Source organism: Sciurus carolinensis, chromosome 2 (genome assembly GCF_902686445.1).
Source record: "Sciurus carolinensis chromosome 2, mSciCar1.2, whole genome shotgun sequence".
Lineage (NCBI taxonomy): Eukaryota > Metazoa > Chordata > Mammalia > Rodentia > Sciuridae > Sciurus > Sciurus carolinensis.
In genome coordinates, this window is record NC_062214.1 from 41,410,547 (window position 1) to 41,430,953 (window position 20,407).

The 20,407-nt window shown below is 38.4% G+C and overlaps 1 protein-coding gene across 4 annotated transcripts in view; it reads right to left on the reverse strand.

The window, feature by feature from the left end:
* The window catches only part of Kif16b (kinesin family member 16B), a 315,616-nt gene that overhangs the window by 261,258 nt on the left and 33,951 nt on the right, over positions 1–20,407 (reverse strand). For all 4 annotated transcript variants that reach the window (XM_047540972.1, XM_047540973.1, XM_047540971.1 and 1 more), the window contains exons 3-6: positions 16,925–17,038; positions 4,593–4,709; positions 2,699–2,796; positions 1,885–1,994 (exon numbers count right to left, since the gene is read on the reverse strand). In XM_047540972.1, the coding sequence (XP_047396928.1) occupies positions 1,885–1,994; positions 2,699–2,796; positions 4,593–4,709; positions 16,925–17,038 (439 nt within the window). The remainder of the gene's footprint in view (positions 1–1,884; positions 1,995–2,698; positions 2,797–4,592; positions 4,710–16,924; positions 17,039–20,407) is intronic.

The following is a 20,407-nucleotide window of genomic DNA, read 5'->3' on the forward strand; positions in this document are numbered from 1 at the left end:
AAAGATAGGTGACAAATATCATCCCAAAGTATGTTTATTTTGCTTTTCTCCTATTATGAATGAGGGTGAGCACTCTTTCTTGCTATTTAAAAATCACCAGTATTTCTGTTTCTATGAACAATTTATTCATAACCTTTTACTTGTTTGACTGTCCTTATTGATCTATAGATGCTCTTCATATATTAAGAAAATTAATGCTTTGTCTGAAATCTGAAAAATATTTCCCCCCATTTTGTAAGCTTTTTCCTGTGTTTACAGTGTTTCTGGTTGATTTTGGGTGTTTTTTATTTTTTACCATTTCAAATTTAACAATTTTTGTTTTATGGTTTCTGGGGTTTTCAAATTTTTAAATGCCTTCCTCCTCCAAGTTTCTGGAAAAAAATTAATCAATGGTGTCTTGTAGTTATTGTATTTTTTTATTTTTACACATAAATCTTTGATCCATTTACCTTTGATCCATCTATCCTGCTATAAAATCTGAACTATGACACCAGTTTACTTTTCTTCTCCCTGAAAACCTAATAATCCATACCCCCCCATGTTCATTTGTTAAAAAATAAATCCCCAGGGCTGGAGATGTAGCTTAGTGGTGAAGTTTTGCCTAGCATGCATAAGATCCTGGGTCCAATGTCCAGCATGTGTGCACATAATCACACACCCACAAAAATAAATGTCCATGGGTATCTACATCAGATTCTAGATGTTTGACCCTTTTTGATTATCAGCTCATCATATACCAGTTTTCTCTGTTTAAATATTTAATAATGCAATTAAAAGGAAAACAAAAGGACATATGTTAAGCTAAAAACTATCAACAATAATCACTATCCACCATACTACTATAAACTTCATGGTTGCACATATTACTTTGGGAATGGAAGGCAAAAGTGCAAATGGAAATTTAATATAATTCAGATGGGGTCTTTATGGTATACCTGATATCTTTTTTCAATCCCCTAGGGACACTTAACCACTGAGCCACATCCCCAGCCCTACTTTGTATTTTATTTAGAGACAAGGTCTCACTGAGTTGCTTAGTGCCTTGCTAAATTGCTGAGGCTGGCTTTGAACTCTCGATTCTCCTGCCTCAGCCTCCCAAGCCACTGGGATTACAAGCGTGTGCCACTGTGCCTGGCCCCTGATATCTTGAGGTTAAAAAAAAAAGGCAAACAAAAATAGGAATATCTTTAAACCCATGAACAGATCTCAGTCTGGCCTCCAATGAAACACTCATGAAAAATTAAATCCAAACAAAAACCTATCTCCCTCTATGTGCAATTCTGGTAGACCAGTCATGACTCGGCTTTCTTAGGCAAATAAGATTAGCTTCTTTACAAGGATGGCCTCAAAGTCAGTCAATTTTTTTAAATAAGTAGCCAGGGCCAGTTTCTTCCCCAACACTCACTGCAGCATTTCCCACAAGTGACTGTGCCACACTAGTGTATCTCAATACAGATGCTGAGTCATGCAGAGGAATCCTGTCAAAGCTCTTCTTAACAGGCAAGAGGTCTCACAATATCTTTCCTGCCATATATCATCGCTAGAATCAGTAAAGGTACACTGCACTAAAATGTCACACCATGGAAAGATACAGGTTACAGGCTTGCTTATCTTGCCTAAGAACACTAGAAAACAAATTTTGAGAGGTTATTTTAAGCCAGAGGAAATCTATTGGCAAGCCTCGGAAATCAGTGAACATCCTGTGAAGTATGAATTCATTAAATCAACATTGTATAGTGACAGCTCATATCATTTTTACTATAATAAAATTCCAAAAGCACACAAATTTTTAATTCTCACCATTATACTATTTTTTTTTCTTCAAAAGCTTTATTTTTACACAGATTTTCAGGAAGGACAGGGCTGCAAAATATTCACTCTTACCCTCAACATAAGGTCCTTCTTTTGGATGCTCACGGACTCTTAAATTGAAGGTTTTAGATGATTTCCGTCTAAGTAGATCTCTTACACGTTCATTATAAATTTCTAAGTAGCTAAAAATTTTAAATAGAATGGAATTCAGAAAAAATGATTTCAGGCATTGATAACAATAACATAATAGGAGCAACTTTAACTCATGAAAGGTAACTATCATATACGATGCTAAGCACTTTACATTCATTTCATTTAATCCCTAAAATAGCTCAGTAATAGGTACTTCCCCATTTTATAGGTTAGGCAAAGGAGATCTAAAGTGATTTAAATAACTTTTCCAAAGCCCCACCACCAAAGAGGTCAACCAGCCCTGAGAAGTACAATTGACATATTTGCCTTCAAAACCACTGGAGACAGTCTCCCAAACAGGTTTAACTTCAAATAGGAAAAAGCACCATGGCCAACCAGGTTTATTTATAGATTAGATTTAAAGTGATCCAGCCAACATAAAGAATAACACGAACCTTACTCAGCCAAAAGAATGAGGCAAGTAATTGGGTATATTCGTAAAAGTCAAAGGCTAACTCCATTTGAGATAAACATCAAATGCTACAGTTTCCAACTGAGCTGTTATTTCTTTTCCAAACTGTACCCAAGAAAGTCATTGAAAACCTAGTGTTTTCAGCTTTACTCACAACTACTGTAAGTACAGGAGAGGAAAAGGCAGGCTAGACTCTTCCCTTAAGAAATGCTAGCACTTTAGCACAAACCAAGCGGCCTTGGCTCCAACCAAGCTCTCACTCACGCAGGCCATGGGCCCTACCTGACTTCTGTCCGAAAAGATGCTTCATCCCATCTGGTGGTTTCATTTATCCGACTGAAGAGTCCTTCACAGATCCGAGGTATTAAGCCCAAATCACCCTGCAATGGGAAGGAGAAATGTCACAGCTGTCATTTGAAATATAAATAACTGACTATAGAATTTGATTTTGCTGGTGTGGAACTGGACTCCAAGGGCCTGCATGCCAACCCCAGGCTCTCACCCTAGGACCCCAGACACACCATTTACCCTCTGTAGAACTGCCTATTACTCTGAAATGAGAGCACAGAACCTTCTATTTCTACATGCTGAGACTTGAGCAATAGATGCTTATTAGTTGTTCACTGGTTAAGTCGCAGCTTGCAAAGATATGGAGACTTATTCTCTATAAAACAAGACTATGTCCAGTTGCACAATAAATATTAAAAATATCTACTTAAATGACCACAGAAAGGGAAGTATACACCAGAAGGAAAAGAAACACTAAGAAAGTTTTAGTAAGCCCTCAAGGTCATCACTAGCTGTCTTAAAACATAGGTGATAGAACCATATTAAAACATGTAATACATTTCTCATTTTCATGTAGTGGACTTCCTAGAAAGGATTTAATACATCATATCACTTCGTAATGTGGGTATCATATTCAATAGTCATGTTTTGGTCAGCATTAACAAGCTGGTAAGCCTCACAATGGTACTCAAGATAAGGCAAAACCCAAAATAACACCACTTGTTGTAATCAGCATGGTGCAATTTTTAAAAAATAAACTATCATACCCTAAAAACAGAAAGAACACCCAACAAGCACTTACCTGTAAGGTTAGAGAAAAACTATTGTTTATGAGCACTAGCTTGTAGAAATCAACAAATTTCATATTTAGAGGGCTTTCTTCCCCCAAAAAGCATAGTAGGAAAGCAAGAAGAAAGAAATAATAAAAAGTAAATGCAAAACTCTTCCAATACTGTTTGTAGCACTCATTTGTTCTTCTTTACTTTTCAGCACTAAAGATTCACAGCACAACACATACATCATTCTAGTTTAAGAGAAGCCTGAGTTCAAGACGCCACTCTACACGCACTGAAGTAAGTTCATCTGGGAAGCCCTGCTCTCCTCTAATGCACTACTTCCATGAACCACCAAGCCTTTAGCATTGAGGACACCACCACCCCTGCTGGCAGGAAGCCCTCAAGTTCTGCCAGTATCTCTATACCTAGAACATGCCACAGGTTTGGCAGTCACTAAATAGTGCTTTTGCTGTGACGTAGGAAAACACACACAAATGCTGTTTAAATTTGGAGAAAACACAGAATGAGATAAAATTCCAATGATCCTATCTACTTTTCACTCCATAGTTTGGGGCAAGTGTAACATTAATATTGTTAATTTACATAGATTAATGAACTGTATAACTATGTTGATACCCATTATAAACTATATATAGACTATGTAACTCTAACTTTTTAATGTATTTGCTGGATTTATATAATACCTTTCCATCAAAAAGTTAGATTTATATTTTGCATTTTTCTTAGGGAAAAATGTTCTGAATAATTTTAAAAAGAACAGACTTCAGTAATTTATTCAAACTTTTCTGTTGGCAAAAAAGAAGAATAAATTACTTGTGGGCCCAGCATATTTTCTTGATAACATTATAAGGCCTTTAAAAACAGAAAATGAACTGGGACTTGCATCCATTATTCATGCTTATATACTTAACACTATTTCTAATTTAAAATCTCTCAAAGGAAATTTAGTCCAACTTATTACTGACTTTCATCTTATTACTCAAGAATAATCAGAACATGAAAAGCACGTTAGTACAGACCAAGTAGATAAAAAGATAATTCTATCAGTCCAGAGGAAAATAAGAAATTCCCTTCCCACGCAAACAACATACAGAATTTCCCATCATAGTGTATGATTTTCCAGATCCAGTTTGTCCATATGCGAAGACACAAGCATTATAACCTTCGAATGCAGATTTTACCACATCTGTGCCAAGGGTTTTGAAAACCTGAAAGAAAAAAACAAAAAAAAACACAAACACAAAAGACACAATTACCATGGATTTTAATAAAAACCCCAGCAGTGCTGACAAAATTCTTGAATGCTACTTTCATCTCTTAAGGATTACACCATACCAATAAATGACCATAGAATTGTTAACAACAGAATATGTATGTGCTCCCATTTTTAATCAAAAGTAAACTTTCTAAGCAAGCAAAGAGCAATCCATTCTATTTCCTACTTAACCAAACAATTCCTGAAATATGAAAATGTAAACAAGTCAAAGTGACAATCATGTCTAGAAGCAAAGATGATTTTAAAGCATGATGATTTACCATTAAGAATTATATGTTTATAAAGCTACTCATTCTATAAGAGTTTCTAGAAATAAAATATTCAAAACCTGAAGGTCACAGTAGCAAGAAATTATTGCCTGAACCATGCTAAACTCAAGTTCTCATTTTTAAGGATCCAGGTTCACAGAGATAAACCTTTGAAGGTTTTCCTGAAGCTGAGTGATAGATGGGTGTAAATGATGCCAGGATGATTGGATACCCTCATGACAGAGTCCAGATGCTTTTTCCTATTTGGATATTTATCCAGGATGGAGAGGGTGGGAGACAACCTGTGTGAGGATGGAGTCACACCTGCAATGGTCTGAGTCCCTGTCCGTGAACCACATAATTGCAATTTGGTGAGTAAAAGATGATGAAGTATAAATACTTCAGGAGGACAACTAATATATATGAGTCAAATCAAGAGGTGAAGGCATTCTAGTTATACCCAACTGAGAAGAGATGAACCAAAGCTTAGTGTTAAACCCAGTACACTAAAGGGCACATCAGATTTCTCCCTGCTTCAAATAGTAGGAACATCAGCAACTAAAGAGATGTCAGAGGGAGGTCAGTCATCTTTACTGTTAGCACCACGAAATGGTAAGGGGCTCCTAGATGGAATTTCCACAGTCCAAAGTGGGAATCTTACCCACTCCTGCAGGAATGATCAGTCTGTGAGTGATGTCCATTAGCCAAAATCAGAGACCCACTTAGGTAAACCACAAAGTCATCTCCAACTACTACCAAAGGGCTGAGAGCAATAGATCCTAAACTATGATACACCTAAGAATCACCTGGGAAGCTTCCAAAAGTCCCACAGGCCAGGCTGGCAACCCAGCTTAAAGAAATGCAACCTAAGGGCAATGAACCCAGGAACCAGTGCCTTATAACACCCCACAAGTGATTTCAAAATAAACAAAACAAGCAAGTCTGGTCATCTTCATCTCAGATCCACATTATTATTATTATCATTATTATTATTATCATTATTTTGTGTCAGGAATTGAACTCAGGGGTGCTTAAACACTGAGCTACATCCCCAGCCCTTTACACTTTCTATTTTGAGACAAGGTCTCGATAAGTTGCTTAAGGCCTCATTAAGTTACTGAGGCTGACTTTGAACTTGAGATCCTCCTGCCTCAGCATCCTAAGCCACTGGGATTACACGAGTACACCACCATGCCTGGCTCAGATTTACATTTTTTAAAATCCTACTAATAACACAGCTGCCATCCAAGGACAAGATGAAAATACAGCCAACTGAACTTGGGCTTTCTTCAGACATCTTCCTCCCACCATCTTGTTTGGACTTTGTTTCCTCATTCTCATTGGTACAAGATTCACAAACCAGCCCTTCAATTGAGTCATCTCCACAGATGGCCAAGGTCATGACTTCTGAGTAATTTCTACTCATTTCAGCTTTACAAGTTGATATTTTCTGAACTTATTCTCAAAATCTGATGCTGTACTCAACTATAACAGTGGCTCACACTGGGCACTTTCTATACCATTTCATGTGTTCATGTATTAATCCTCATGAAAATACTACAGGGTAAGTGGCATTACCAAACCTCAGATGAGGAAGTTGAAAGGAAGGGTTAAGGAAGTAAGCACCTGCCAGTGAGTGGTCAAGCTGGGACCTCAGACAGGTCTTTCAGACTCCATAGATCTTATCATTATATGTTCTCTTCCCAAACCCTCTAAATTGATAATAAGGTCCTAAACCTCTCTGGACGCACTCCTCCTCAAACTTATATTAAGAAGCAAAAGTCATAATCCCAGGGAGACTCGGTTCCAGATCATCAGTTTGAGATTGATTTTCATCACTACATATGAAATTTGAGTAAAAACTCTAAATTATTCTCCATTTTCCTCCTACTAAACAAAAAAGAAAAAAGAGGCAAGATCATTTCACTGAATAGAAACAAACACCTTCCAAAAACTTCTCAGAGGGTAAAAGACAGATTTTCTCTTACAGTTTGGTCTGGGGTTAAAACAGTATCATAGAAAATATCATTACTTAAATCAAACCCAAAGGTTACCACAATGAAATTCTTCCCTAGGGCTAAAATTCACACCCACCATTTTATTATTACTTTTATTAGAAAGCTAATCCACATGGTTTTCTGACAAACTCAAGACTGTGAGTGCTAGAGGGTGAGGCTGGTGGACATGACACCAAAATGGGTCTACAAATTGCAGGTCTGTAGGTGTACAAATCAGGTCAGACTCAGTATCAGCTTCAGATAACGCATGCACAGTCAGCCTGAGATCCGAGAAGCATCAGGCACTCCCTGCATCCCCATCTGGCAAGGAAAGACCTTCAGGCTCCCAGCAAAGACTGATCTAAAATCTGCTACAGACAGCCAGCTTCTCCAGGTTCTCGGAACGGAACTGGCCCGCTAGTGAGAGCCTGTCTGAACAGAGCACGCTCCGAGTCCCGGAGCCCCTGCAGTGCAGTGTACTCCTGCAAAGAACCAGCGGAGAGCCTCGATCTGCAGTCAGCCTCAGGGATAAGGGCAGGGCAGCCGGAGACCTCTTCAGGCGGCACTGCCCACTCCGGCTGCGGGCTCTCTTCACGGGGCGATCCAAGATGGCGGCCTAGAGGGAGACTGCACCCCCGGTCGCTCCAGAACCCAGGAGTTAAGAAGGGGAGGCATTGAGAGACTCGGACTGAAGTGGAGCCACGGGTGAGTCTGCCCACTGGGTAAAGCTCGGCCCGGGTGGCAGGCCCAGATAGAGGTGGCTTATCGGAGCCGGGCAGGGCAGCTAGAGTCATCCACAGGCAGTCCTGCGCACTCCGGCGGTGGGCCCCGCCCACACAGCCAGCTTCTCCAGGTTCTCGGAACGGAACTGGCCCGCTAGTGAGAGCCTGTCTGAACAGAGCACGCTCCGAGTCCCGGAGCCCCTGCAGTGCAGTGTACTCCTGCAAAGAACCAGCGGAGAGCCTCGATCTGCAGTCAGCCTCAGGGATAAGGGCAGGGCAGCCGGAGACCTCTTCAGGCGGCACTGCCCACTCCGGCTGCGGGCTCTCTTCACGGGGCGATCCAAGATGGCGGCCTAGAGGGAGACTGCACCCCCGGTCGCTCCAGAACCCAGGAGTTAAGAAGGGGAGGCATTGAGAGACTCGGACTGAAGTGGAGCCACGGGTGAGTCTGCCCACTGGGTAAAGCTCAGCCCGGGTGGCAGGCCCAGATAGAGCTGGCTTAGCAGAGCCGGGCAGGGCAGCTTGAGTCTTCCCAAGGTAGTCATCCACACTCCGGCAGTGGGTTCTTTCCACACGGCCAGCTGCACGGTGCAGGCCCACAGTGAGAGCATTTCCGCACAGAGCCAGTTCCAAAACGTGGAACCAGTAGGGGGCTAGGGGCAGTATTCTTCGAATGAGCTGCTTTATCAGATTCCTCCAAGACATCAGGCTACTGAAGGCTAGGAGGTGATACACTGGAAATCTACTGGGACACTATAAGCCAATAGTGGAAAACTGCAATATCTCAGGGTCCCACTGACAACTGACCATTATGAGAAAACAAGGGAAGAAAATGTCCCAAACAAACCTAGATACTACATCAATAAAACCCAATGACAGCAGAGCAGAAGAAATGTCAGAAAGGGAGTTCAGAATGTACGTAATTAAAACGATCAGGGAAGCTAATGAGGAGATGAAAGAGCAAATGCAGGCATTGAAGGAGGAGATGAAAGAGCAAATGCAGGCATTAAATGATCGCACCAATCAACAGTTAAAAGACCAAATACGGGAAGCAAGAGATCATTTCAATAAAGAGTTAGAGATACTGAAAAAAAAACCAAACTGAAATCCTTGAAATGAAGGAAACAATAAACCAAGTTAAAAACTCCATAGAAAGCATAACCAATAGGATAGAACACCTGGAAGACAAAACCTCAGACACTGAAGACAAAATATTTAACCTTGAAAACAAAGTGGAACAAACAGAGAAGATGGTAAGAAATCATGAACAGAATCTCCAAGAACTATGGGATATCATGAAAAGGCCAAATTTGAGAATTATTGGGATTGAGGAAGGCTTAGAGAAACAAACCAAAGGAATGAACAATCTATTCAATGAAATAATAACAGAAAATTTCCCAAATCTGAAGAACGAAATGGAAAACCAAGTACAAGAGGCTTATAGAACTCCAAACATACAAAATTACAACAGACCCACACCAAGGCACATTATTATGAAAATACCTAACATACAAAATAAAGACAGAATTTTAAAGGCCGCGAGAGAAAAGAATCAAATTACATTCAGAGGGAAACCAATAAGAATATCAGCAGATTTTTCAATCCAGACCCTAAAAGCTAGAAGGGCCTGGAACAACATATACCAAGCCCTGAAAGAAAATGGATGCCAACCAAGAATCTTATACCCAGCAAAACTTACCTTCAAATTTGACGATGAAATAAGATCCTTCCATGATAAACAAAAGCTAAAGGAATTTACAAAAAGAAAGCCAGCATTACAGAACATTCTCAGCAAAATATTCCATGAGGAAGAAATGAAAAACAACGATGCAAATCAGCAACAGGAGGCGCTAGCCTAAAGGAATAGCCAAATAAAGGAGAAACCGAATCATGTCAAAAACAAATATGAGTCAATTGACTGGGAATACAAATCATATCACAATAATAACCCTGAATGTTAATGGCCTGAATTCATCAATCAAAAGACACAGACTGGCAGATTGGATTAAAAAGAAAAATCCAACAATATGCTGCCTGCAAGAGACACATCTCATAGAAAGAGACACCCATAGACTAAAGGTGAAAGGATGGGGAAAAACATACCATGCACACGGACACAGCAAAAAAGCTGGAGTATCCATCCTCATCTCAGATAATGTGGACTTCAAACCAAAACTAGTCAGAAGGGATAAAGAAGGACACTACATGCTGCTTAAGGGAAGCATAAATCAGCAAGACATAACAATCATAAATATCTATGCCCTGAACATTGGCTCATCCACGTACGTCAAACAAATCCTTCTCAATTCCAGAAATCAAATAGACCACAACACAATAATACTAGGCGATTTTAACACACCTCTCTCACCACTGGATAGAACGTCCAAACAAAAATTGAATAAAGAAACTATAGATCTCAACAACACAATCAGCAATTTAGACTTAACGGACATATATAGAATATACCATCCAACAAAGAATGAATACACTTTCTTCTCAGCAGCACATGGATCCTTCTCTAAAATAGACCATATTTTATGCCACAAAGCTACTGTTAGTAAATACAAGAAGATAGAGATACTACCTTGCACTCTATCAGATCATAATGGATTGAAATTAGAAATAAATGACAGAATAAAAAACAGAAACTTCTCCAATACCTGGAGACTAAATAATACACTATTATATGATGAATGGATAACAGAAGACATCAGGAGGGAAATAAAAAAATTCTTAGAAGTAAACGAGAACAAAGACACATCATATCAAAATCTCTGGGACACTATGAAAGCAGTACTTAGAGGAAGATTTATTTCATGGGGTGCATTCAAAAAAAGAAGTAGAAATCAACAAATAAACGAGTTAACACTACAGCTCAAAGCACTAGAAAAAGAAGAGCAGACCAATACCAAAAGTAGTAGAAGACAGGAAATAGTTAAAATCAGAGCCGAAATCAACGAAATCGAAACAAAAGAAACAATCGGAAAAATTAATAAAATAAATAGTTGGTTCTTTGAAAAAATAAATAAAATTGATAAACCCTTAGCCACACTAACAAAGAGAAAGAGGGAGAAAACTCAAATTACTAAAATTCGGAATGAACAAGGAAACATCACAACAGACACGAGTGAAATACAAAACATAATTAGAAGCTATTTCGAAAATCTATACTCCAACAAAACAGAAAACCTTGAAGACATCAACAAATTTCTAGAGACATATGAACTACCTAAACTGAACGAGGAGGACATACACAACTTAAATAAACCAATTTCAAGCAATGAAATAGAAGAGGTCATCAAAAGCCTACCAACAAAGAAAAGTCCAGGACCAGATGGATTCTCAGCCGAGTTCTATAAAACCTTTAAAGAAGAGCTCATTCCAATACTCCTCAAATTATTCCATGAAATAGAAGAGGAGGGAACCCTACCAAACTCGTTCTATGAAGCCAATATCACCCTGATACCTAAACCAGACAGAGACACATCAAGGAAAGAAAATTTCAGACCAATATCCTTAATGAACATCGATGCAAAAATTCTCAACAAAATTTTAGCAAATCGCATACAAATATATATTAAAAAGATAGTGCACCACGATCAAGTGGGTTTTATCCCAGGGATGCAAGGTTGGTTCAACATTCGGAAATCAATAAATGTCATTCACCATATCAACAGACTTAAAGTTAAGAATCACATGATTATTTCAATAGATGCAGAAAAAGCATTTGATAAAATACAGCATCCCTTCATGCTCAAAACACTAGAAAAAATTGGGGTAATGGGAACATTCCTAAACATTATAAAGGCCATCTACGCTAAGCCCATGGCTAATATCATTCTAAATGGTGAAAAACTGAAAGCGTTCCCCCTAAAAACTGGAACAAGGCAGGGATGCCCTCTTTCACCGCTTCTATTCAACATCGTCCTTGAGACTCTAGCCAGAGCAATCAGACAAACCAAAGAAATTAAAGGGATACGAATAGGAAAAGAAGAACTCAAACTATCCCTGTTCGCTGATGACATGATTATATATTTAGAGGAACCTGGAAATTCCACCAGAAAACTTTTAGAACTCATAAGTGAATTCAGTAAAGTAGCAGGTTACAAGATCAATGCTCATAAATCCAATGCATTTTTATACATAAGTGATGAATCTTCAGAAAGAGAAATTAGGAAAACTACTCCATTCACAATAGCATCGAAAAAAATAAAATACTTGGGAATCAATCTCACAAAAGAGGTGAAAGACCTCTACAATGAGAACTACAGAACACTAAAGAAAGAAATTCAAGAAAACCTTAGAAGATGGAAAGATCTCCCATGTTCCTGGATAGGCAGAATTAATATCATCAAAATGGCTATACTACCTAAAGTTCTATACAGATTCAATGCAATTCCAATTAAAATCCCAATGATGTACCTCGCAGAAATAGAGCAAGCAATTATGAAATTCATCTGGAAGAATAAAAAACCTAGAATAGCTAAAGCAATCCTCAGTAGCAAGAGCGAAGCAGGGGGTATTGCAATACCAGATCTTCAACTCTACTACAAAGCAACAGTAACAAAAACGGCATGGTATTGGTACCAAAATAGACAGGTAGATCAATGGTACAGAATAGAGGACATGGACACAAACCCAAATAAATACAATTTTCTCATACTAGACAAAGGTTCCAACAATATGCAATGGAGAAAAGATAGCCTCTTCAACAAATGGTGCTGGGAAAACTGGAAAACTATATGCAATAGAATGAAACTAAACCCCTATCTCTCACCCTACACAAAACTCAACTCAAAATGGATCAAGGACCTCGGAATCAGACCAGAGACCCTGCATCTTATAGAAGAAAAAGTAGGTCCAAATCTTCAACTTGTTGGCTCAGGATCAGATTTCCTTAACAGGACTCCCATAGCACAAGAAATAAAAGCAAGAATAAACAACTGGGATAGATTCAAACTAAAAAGCTTTCTCTCAGCAAAGGAAACTATCAGAAATGTGAAGAGAGAGCCTACAGAGTGGGAGAATATCTTTGCCAACCATACCTCAGATAGAGCGCTAATTTCCAGAATCTATAAAGAACTCAAAAAACTCTACACGAAGAATACAAATAATCCAATCAACAAATGGGCTAAGGAAATGAACAGACACTTCACAGAAGAAGATGTACAAGTAATCACCAGATATATGAAAAAATGTTCAACATCCCTAGTAATAAGGGAAATGCAAATCAAAACTACCCTAAGATTTCATCTCACCCCAATTAGAATGGCGATTATCAAGAATACAAGCAACAATAGGTGTTGGCGAGGATGTGGTGAAAAAGGAACACTCATACATTGCTGGTGGGGTTGCAAATTAGTGCAACCACTCTGGAAAGCAGTGTGGAGATTCCTCAGAAAGCTTGCAATGGAAACACCATTTGACCCAGCTATCCCACTCCTTGGCCTATACCCAAAGGACTTAAAATCAGCATACTACAGAGATACAGCCACATCAATGTTCATTGCTGCTCAATTCACCATAGCCAGATTGTGGAACCAACCTAGATGTCCTTCAGTTGATGAATGGATAAAGAAACTGTGGCATATTTATACAATGGAATATTACTCCGCAATGAAGAATGATAAAATTATGGCATTTGTAGGCAAATGGTCGAAATTGGAGAATATCATGCTAAGTGAGATAAGCCAATCTCAAAAAACTAAAGGACGAATGATCTCGCTGATAAGCGGATGAGGACATATAATGGGGGGTGGGAGGGGCTAGCATTAGGTTTAGGGTTAGGTTTAGAGTTAGGCTAAGGAGAGCAGTAAGAATGAAGGAAAGAAGGACTGTGTAGAGGGAAAAGAGGGGTGGGAGGGGTGGGAGGGGTGGGGGGGGGGGGGGAAAAATATAATAAACATCATTACCCTATGTAAACGTAAAAAAAAATAAATAAATAAATTAAAAAAAATAAAATAAAATAAAATCTGCTACAGATGGGAAGGGGAAGTCAGCTTTAAGAGACTGAGCATTCCACTGGCAACCAAACTCCGCCAAAGTCCCTCACCTGGCCTGGTAACCTCCAATCTGCCTAGCTGCTTATAGAAGCACAGACTAGACTTTACAGCTGATTTCCAGAGTAATCCAACAGGGTCTTGCTGGAGAAGAATCATCCACAAGAGGGCGCTGCTAAAACAAAGACTCTCCCATCATGCTAGTCCCCTAGGAGATCTTTAGGTTTCATGTTTCTCCAGGGTTGAATTAAGGAACAGGTTGTGTGAGATCAAAGCCTCACTTTGGAGTTTTGAAGAACCATTAAGAAAATCAGACTTTATTTAATGTCTTATTAATGTTTTTAATTTACATGACTGTGGATTTTAATTGCTCATTTTTTTTTCTAATTGTAAAATAATGGTCCCCTTATGTGGTATTTCTTTAATGTCAATGGTCATCTTACCCAGCATTCATTTAACATCAAGAGAAACTTGACTTGAACTCTGGCAATAGGCATGATACGTTTTCACAATACACTTTCACATTCAACTGATTAAAGAGAGAGCAAGTGAGTATCATGCTAGTTTGTATCCTTCCCTGATCATAGCAGGGACAGCTTGCATCCTGTGGCTAAGATGTCAGCATGAAAACTTTAGTCAATATTTAAAACCAAAGCCCTTTTTAACACAACAAGTGTTAGGAATTAGGGACAATCTCTTTAACAGAGTATTTTAAAAAGAGATCTCTTCCTGGATCTATATTGGCTTATTTACACATGGTTCTACTAGACAATGTTTTAACAAATGTACCCCCAAAGCTTTCTTTGTTTTGTAACTGAATGCAATAATCTCAGGTTACTCACATAGAGTTAAAGACCCTGAAGTAGCTGGAAAGACACACTGCACATGTACCTAAAGCATTGAAGTTATCCTTATCTGTTGAAAGATTTTCACAATCTAGAACTCTTTTTAAACTCTAGGCATTTATTTTTAGCCTCCACAAGAGTTAACCTTATACTTGCTTCCCTGTTCTTAACTCTTATTAATGTCATCTGTTCCCATACATTAACAACCATCTGAAAACCAGTTCACTGGGTCAGCAAATATTTACCTACTATGCCAGGTCCTGCGTCACACAATATTCTACTTTTCCATTCCTAAGTTTTCCCTCAGCACAACCCTCTGTCTCTAAAACTTCAAATTCAAGATAAATGGGAAAAATTTAGCAGCTCAATTAACAAGTTAAAAAAAGGAGCCTTTGAGGCTCTTCATTCAAACTGTGTTGAGATTCTAGAGATCACCACATTAAACTGGCTTTTCCATTAACAAATTCCCTTGTACCTGCCACTTTATTCCCATTCCTACATTAAAGCCTAAGTCTAGATTTCAATATCTACAACATTCTATTTCTCTCCAGACTCCTATCTACCAACACTGACAGTCAAGTCACCTTGACATCAGATTCACCACACTCCTATCTACCAACAATGACTGTCAGTCACGTTGACACCAACGTCATTTTCTCTCACTTCTCCACTCTCATTTATGTAGCCAACAGACTGCCCTATCAATTTGTCATCTAGAACATGCCACCCCATTCCTTCCATACCCTTAAGAGTTTCCCAGTGGCTTCTCCACACCCTGAACATAAGCTCCAGATTCTCAACTTTCCTACTATTCAAAGTGAATTAAATCTATGAACTTGAGCAAATTACTCAAGTCTCCCTGGAGTTAAAATTTATCTCATTTGGTTCTAAAAATGATTAAACAAGATAGCACGCATGACACCTGAGCGTCTGACACCAATGCAAACTCAAGCAACATCAGTTCCTCTTTTCTTTTCCAAACCTCTTTCACACCAGGCCTCTCCTTTCTCTCTAACAGTTCCTAGTCCCATCACTCTTGTCCCTTCTGTTTTGCCCTGATGTTTGATTCTGCATCCAGTCCTCCAACTTCAACCCTTACCTTGCCTCAGAAAACCAAATCTCCACAAACCACCTCTAAACCAATTACATTTGTCAAATGTTAAGGTGCATGCAAATCACTGAGAACCTCACTAAAAAAATTTAAAAAATAAAAAAATACAAATTCTGATTTAGTAGGTCTGGAATAGGTCCTAACATTCCACATTTTCACCATGCTCCCAGGCAATACCTCCAATACTGGTGCAAGGACACACTTCAACCTATAAGGAACAGTACTTTTTTCATGTCTTACTTTTCAAGATGCATGGGTTACAACCCAGGCAAGCAGGTCTTAACACATGGAGATCTGAAGCAATCTGCCTGAAGAAGCTATTGATAAGCCAGGAATGAAGCCCATGTTATTCCACCTATGCTAGTACTTCCCCAGTCTACTCAAACACCCAGTTTTTCCCCACTCAGGGAAATATACTTGTTCTTCTGCTGACCCGAAATGGCACTGTCAGTATCTTGATGGTCTCTAGGTAGCCCACTTGTGTCTGTTCTTATCTACCCACTCCACATCTACATTTTCACCCTTCTACAGGGCAGGTTTTTTGGAGGAATTCCAGTATCATTTTAGGTTCTAGAAAGATTCTAGATGAAACATTCTTTCTGGCCTATGACACAAGCAGTGGTTTGAAATTTATTTCCTAAAACTCTATATCATAGTAGGACTCAAAACTAAGTGACTTATTTGCTGGATTTAAACATACAAATGTCCCTCCTAAAATGCTTAGCCCTCCTTAAAAACCATATCCAAGTTTTGAAGCCAATTAAAAGTTATGAACATCATGCTCAAAGGTGAAACAAAATTCAATCTTTTGACGACTGAATTCTTCTCAGGCTTAAATTAATGGTCCCATGAAACAATAAAAAAAATCTAAGCTAGCAAAGGCTAATTTTATATAAATTATATTCAGAGGGGAAAAAAAACTAGCAAGGTATTTTTCAGGCATGGTGAGCACATACCTGTAACCCCAGCTACTGAGGAGTCTGAGGCAAGAAATCACAAGTTGGAGGTCAACCTGGGCAACTTAGTGAGACCTTGTTTCCACATAAAATAAAAAAGGCTGGGGATGTACCTAAGTAGTATAGGGCTTTCCTGGCATGTGGAAGCCCTGGGTTCCATCCCCAGAACCACCAAATAAAAAGAACTCTTAAAGTGTTTTAGGGAAGGCGTGTTTTCTCAATTTGAAAAATTTTTTTTAAAATAAATATCTTGAAATATCACATCATACCATTTCTTGTGAAACATAATCTGGACTCTTTGTATCAGCAGAATAAAAAGAAAAGTCATAGGTGAAGGTCTTGATCCGTTCTCTTCCTGAGTCCCCAGTCCCTCCTTCTGGTATCTAGAAAAGAACATAATGATGATGATAATAATAATAATAAGAAGAAGAAGAACAATAATGAAACCATAAGAGTACATCATTTGACAAGTGACCCAAATCAAGAAGAAAAAAATAAATCTGTTTCTAAAAATATATAAAATGATCATCTTTTCAAATTTATACCCTAAGAAGCATTTAATTACTTCTGGCCTCCCTAAAACAATGAATAAATACAACCTCAACTCCCCCACCCATGATCCAAGTTCTCTGTGGTATGACCCACAGTTATTATTCTTGTCTTTTTTATTATGATTAACTTTCATGAACCCAATGCTCTAGTCAGACTATGTTTTTCCATTTTCAATGATTTTTACTGTTCCCTTCATCAGAGATGGGCTTTGCACAAGCCCAAGGAATGTTAATCACACAGACTATGATGGGACTGGTAGAGTTAGAGTTGTGCAGTTTGGTGGCTCCTTGAAAACTCCAGGTCAGATGTCTCCCCTTCCATGAAGCTTTCTTAATGTGCTCTACCCAGAAATAATTTCTCTCACCTCTGAAAAGCAAACCTCTCCTAGGACACATCATGCTGTGAGTTTAATACAGATGTTTGCATATCTCTTGTCTACCATGCTGTATAATTAAATTAAGCCCAAAAGTTGTATTTAAAAATCTTCAGGGGAGGGAAAAGGATGGGAGGGAAAAGGGGGGATCATGAACTGAAATCAATTTCCATGCATGAAATGAGTTTACTGAGATAAACCCAACTACTATGTATAACCATAAAACTCTAATAAAATACATAAATAGATTGATTCCCAAGTATTTTATTTTTTTCGATGCTATTGTGAATGGGGTAGTTTTCCTAATTTCTCTTTCTGAAGATTCATCACTTATGTATAAAAATGCATTGGATTTATGAGCATTGATCTTGTAACCTGCTACTTTGCTGAATTCACTTATGAGTTCTAAAAGTTTTCTGGTGGAATTTCCAGGTTCCTCTAAATATATAATCATGTCATCAGCGAACAGGGATAGTTTGAGTTCTTCTTTTCCTATTCGTATCCCTTTAATTTCTTTGGTTTGTCTGATTGCTCTGGCTAGAGTCTCAAGGACGATGTTGAATAGAAGCGGTGAAAGAGGGCATCCCTGCCTTGTTCCAGTTTTTAGGGGGAACGCTTTCAGTTTTTCACCATTTAGAATGATATTAGCCATGGGCTTAGCGTAGATGGCCTTTATAATGTTTAGGAATGTTCCCATTACCCCAATTTTTTCTAGAGTTTTGAGCATGAAGGGATGCTGTATTTTATCAAATGCTTTTTCTGCATCTATTGAAATAATCATGTGATTCTTAACTTTAAGTCTGTTGATATGGTGAATGACATTTATTGATTTCCGAATGTTGAACCAACCTTGCATCCCTGGGATAAAACCCACTTGATCGTGGTGCACTATCTTTTTAATATATATTTGTATGCGATTTGCTAAAATTTTGTTGAGAATTTTTGCATCGATGTTCATTAAGGATATTGGTCTGAAATTTTCTTTCCTTGATGTGTCTCTGTCTGGTTTAGGTATCAGGGTGATATTGGCTTCATAGAACGAGTTTGGTAGGGTTCCCTCCTCTTCTATTTCATGAAATAGTTTGAGGAGTATTGGAATGAGCTCTTCTTTAAAGGTTTTGTAGAACTCGGCTGAGAACCCATCTGGTCCTGGACTTTTCTTTGTTGGTAGGCTTTTGATGACCTCTTCTATTTCATTGCTTGAAATTGGTTTATTTAAGTTGTGTATGTCCTCCTCGTTCAGTCTAGGTAGTTCATATGTCTCTAGAAATTTGTTGATGTCTTCAAGGTTTTCTGTTTTGTTGGAGTATAGATTTTCGAAATAGCTTCTAATTATGTTTTGTATTTCACTCGTGTCTGTTGTGAAAGACCTCTACAATGAGAACTACAGAACACTAAAGAAAGAAATTCAAGAAAACCTTAGAAGATGGAAAGATCTCCCATGTTCCTGGATAGGCAGAATTAATATCGTCAAAATGGCTATACTACCTAAAGTTCTATACAGATTCAATGCAATTCCAATTAAAATCCCAATGATGTACCTCGCAGAAATAGAGCAAGCAATTATGAAATTCATCTGGAAGAATAAAAAACCTAGAATAGCTAAAGCAATCCTCAGTAGCAAGAGCAAAGCAGGGGGTATTGCAATACCAGATCTTCAACTCTACTACAAAGCAATAGTAACAAAAACGGCATGGTATTGGTACCAAAATAGACAGGTAGATCAATGGTACAGAATAGAGGACATGGACACAAACCCAAATAAATACAATTTTCTCATACTAGACAAAGGTTCCAACAATATGCAATGGAGAAAAGATAGCCTCTTCAACAAATGGTGCTGGGAAAACTGGAAAACTATATGCAATAGAATGAAACTAAACCCCTATCTCTCACCCTACACAAAACTCAACTCAAAATGGATCAAGGACCTCGGAATCAGACCAGAGACCCTGCATCTTATAGAAGAAAAAGTAGGTCCAAATCTTCAACTTGTTGGCTCAGGATCAGATTTCCTTAACAGGACTCCCATAGCACAAGAAATAAAAGCAAGAATAAACAACTGGGATAGATTCAAACTAAAAAGCTTTCTCTCAGCAAAGGAAACTATCAGAAATGTGAAGAGAGAGCCTACAGAGTGGGAGAATATCTTTGCCAACCATACCTCAGATAGAGCGCTAATTTCCAGAATCTATAAAGAACTCAAAAAACTCTACACGAAGAATACAAATAATCCAATCAACAAATGGGCTAAGGAAATGAACAGACACTTCACAGAAGAAGATGTACAAGTAATCACCAGATATATGAAAAAATGTTCAACATCCCTAGTAATAAGGGAAATGCAAATCAAAACTACCCTAAGATTTCATCTCACCCCAATTAGAATGGCGATTATCAAGAATACAAGCAACAATAGGTGTTGGCGAGGATGTGGTGAAAAAGGAACACTCATACATTGCTGGTGGGGTTGCAAATTAGTGCAACCACTCTGGAAAGCAGTGTGGAGATTCCTCAGAAAGCTTGCAATGGAAACACCATTTGACCCAGCTATCCCACTCCTTGGCCTATACCCAAAGGACTTAAAATCAGCATACTACAGAGATACAGCCACATCAATGTTCATTGCTGCTCAATTCACCATAGCCAGATTGTGGAACCAACCTAGATGCCCTTCAGTTGATGAATGGATAAAGAAACTGTGGCATATTTATACAATGGAATATTACTCTGCAATGAAGAATGATAAAATTATGGCATTTGTAGGCAAATGGTCGAAATTGGAGAATATCATGCTAAGTGAGATAAGCCAATCTCAAAAAACTAA